At 38.4% G+C, this 3,313-nt stretch overlaps 1 protein-coding gene across 1 annotated transcript; it reads right to left on the bottom strand.

Moving 5' to 3' along the window:
• Window position 1: 1 nt before the first annotated feature.
• Window positions 2-3,265, bottom strand: T552_03715 (hypothetical protein; the record flags this gene model as incomplete). Its single annotated transcript, XM_018372064.1, has 1 exon — window positions 2-3,265. One exon carries the CDS (start codon window positions 3,263-3,265, stop codon window positions 2-4), a length of 3,264 nt encoding a protein of 1,087 aa, XP_018224160.1.
• Between the last annotated feature and the right edge of the window lie 48 nt (window positions 3,266-3,313).

The following is a 3,313-nucleotide window of genomic DNA, read 5'->3' as shown; positions in this document are numbered from 1 at the left end:
TTTACATCATCCCCATAACAATCACTCCCAACAATATTATTTTAATCATATCAGGAACTCTTATTTTCATCCCATCATTCGGTTTTACTTCTTCTTCTTCTTTTCCTCCTTCTTCTGTCTCTCTGCTTGAATCGGTGGTACATTTGGTAGGCTTGCACTTGCGCATCGACGTCAACGTCACTGTCGACGTCACCGTTGACGTACTCGTTGTCGTACTCGTATGCAATGATGTACGTGTTACCCATGTATCTGTTGTTTGTACCATTGTACACTCTTCTGTTACTTTTCCTCCACCTACTGACTTGGTTACCGTAACAGTCTTCTCAACGGTCTTCTCATCAGCCTTGCCATCAGTCTTTGTTTCCGTCTTTGTTTCCGTCTTCGTTTCTGTCTTCGTTTCTGTTATTTTCTCTGTATGATGAGGCTTAATTTCTAATGGTTTTATTCCTCCGCATAACTCGTCTATTTTTTCGCAAGCTTGTTTAGATTCCTGACATTCCTCTCTAAAACCGCAATCTAGTTGTAAAGCTTTACATTCTTCTTTCAATTCCAAATACAACTCCAATGCTATCGTCGTTGCATCAAATGCTTTGACCTCTGCTTCTGATACTCCTCCATCTACATATGCTCTTTTAACGAGTCCAAGTTTTGCATTATTCTTCGTTTGACCTGATGTGCCTGATGTTCCATCTGGTGCTCCTGGTGGTCCACCTGGTGCTCCTGGTGTTTCACCACTTGGTTGCCCTGCTGCTGGTGGTGGCCCTGGTGGTGGTGGTGACCCTGATGCTGATGACGACCCTGATCCTGCTGGTGCTGGTACTGGTGCAGAAGCACTGCCATTCTGCGCAGTTGGCATTGCGGCTTTTCCAGACTTTGATAGCAATAACTTAGCTTCCTTTGTAGATTTTTCTGCCGCCTGTTTGAGCGCATCGTACTCAGTCTTCATCTTTGTCAACTCCTCTTTCGCATTCTCCAAATCGGTTTTTAAAGTAGGGCATCTCTTTTTTACTTTATCAACTAATTTTTTGCAAACACTTTCCTTGGTGTCCTCTTGACAATTAGTAAGCAGAATTTTGAATGCTTCATTCTTTTCTAACACAGTGCAACGCTCTCCTAATGCTTCTTTACATTTTTTTTCCTCGCTTAAACTGCCTTTCAACAGATGAGTCAGCTCCTCCTTCGCTTTCAACTTTTTAAAGGTTTCACTGCATTTTTCTTCGAGTTTGTCACAGTTATGATCTTTGTTATCACTTTCTTTTTTCAACTTATCTGGACAATTCTCCACAAGTTGATGACAATGTCTGCCCCATGTTGTGCAGAGTTCTTCAAGCGCTGTTTCATCTGCTTTTTTCTTTTCAATTTCTTCTACAATTTTTTCATCCTCCATGTTGCCACTTAAATAAAAACATTCATCTTTTGTACGGTATACCATATATTCACATGTTTCTCCTGGCAAAGCACATGAAACACTAAATGAATTCTTTCTCCTCCTATATAAAGTATTACATTTTTCTTGCAACACCTCCGTACAGTTTTGCTCATTATATAATGCATGATCTTTTCTTTTTAAAAATACTTTTCTAAATTCCTCTGAAACTCTAAGGTATTCACAGCGCCTTCTCAATGTTATACACTTTTCCGAATTCGAATGTGAATAAGTTTCAAGTTCATCACACTTCTCCTTCAATTCAACACAATGCTTTTCTAATGGAAAATCCCTTTGATCATCCAAAAGCGCTCCCAACTCTTTGGATTGAAGGAAAATATCATCTGAAAGCATATAACATAGTTCTTTAGGATAAAGACACTTTGGAAGGTATCTCTTATCTTTATTTTCAAGTTTTGTACACTCTTCTACCACAGATTTTTGGCATTCTTCAGGATGGTTATAATATCTTTTATGACCAGACTCCCCCTTCGATTCCTTTCGAAACAACGTACTCAACATCCTATCTTTTCCCATTTTATAGCACGCTGCTCGTGCATTTTGACATGCTTCATCAATCTCCTTATCTTTACACGCCTTTTTTAAATAAAAACATTCCGATTCAAGTTCTGCACACTCTCCCTTTGTAAATAAGGTTGGCAGTTCTCTCCAGAATAAAAGTTTTGATTTTTCATTATCATATTTTGTAGACAAATCTTTCAGATAAAGATTTAATTTGAGATTTGTACATCTTTCTTCTACATTTAGTAATTTTTTGCATTTTTCGTTTTTATTCTTTCCATCATCGCATAACTCTTTAAAATCATTATCCAAATGCTTAGAAGTATCACATTTTTCTAACGCTTTAGTGCACTTTTTTACTGTATCCTTATCATCCTCATCTTGGCTCAACACTAGCAAAAGATCTTGCAGAAAATCATCACCAAACCTTCTTGGTAGATCCACGCCTACTTTTCCAATAAGAATTCCTTCTTTTTCAGCTCTTTTATAAACATCTTCCAACCCAATACTTCTCAACAACGACGCCCTCGGTTTCACCGGAGTAAAATCGGATCCTGGCGCTTTATATATGACTCCATTTTTCTCGCATTGCTCCTTATCATCCTTACATTTTGTATTACTACACGCTTCTCCGTAAAAATGACATTTCTCAAGTCTTTCATGACATTTTTCCTTTAATTCGCCATCTTTAAGCTGTACTTTTAAAGGCCCACAAACAGTATCCAATTTTGTTTTCAGCGCTTTACACGTTCCAGTCGGATCAAGGCAGAAAGACATCAACTCGTCGCTTTCTCGGCTTAACATTGGGCAAACCTTTTCCATCTTTCCTTTACATGTGTTTTCATCTTTAGCATCCCCTCCGAGCGCCCTGAAAAGAAGCTCCTCTGCCACCTTTTCACGCTTCAATTTGTAACATCCTTCCCTCAACTTGACACAGTTCTTCTTAATATCTTCATGATCCGTCTCTTCTAAAAGTATACATTTTTCTTCATATTTTTCACATTCTTCATCTTTTATATTATTCGATGCATTTTGAATTTCCGCATCAAAAGTGTCCAATTCATCTTCAACTTGCAGGTCTGTGCATTTTTTATCTCGTTTTGTTTTATCACCACCACCACAAAGTTCTTTAACTTTCTCATTCACACTGAATTTCTCATCTGCTTCCTTCAACTCTTCACAATATTCCTCGAGCCTTTTTTTGCATTTATTATCATCATTATATTCCTTCTTCGCAATGAAAGCCAAAAGGTGTTCCTCCTTAATCTCCTCTGCTGGTGCTCCTTGTGGTGCTTGCCTCTTAACCGGCCGTGCCATTGCCGCTTCTTTTTAGGGAGTTTAGTGGGTAGTTTCTAAGTTGGATGT

This window comes from Pneumocystis carinii, assembly GCF_001477545.1.
Source record: "Pneumocystis carinii B80 chromosome Unknown supercont1.32, whole genome shotgun sequence".
In the NCBI taxonomy this organism is placed as follows: domain Eukaryota; kingdom Fungi; phylum Ascomycota; class Pneumocystomycetes; order Pneumocystales; family Pneumocystaceae; genus Pneumocystis; species Pneumocystis carinii.
The sequence above is the reverse complement of the archived record's forward strand: the minus strand, read 5'-3'. Positions and strand labels throughout refer to the sequence as shown.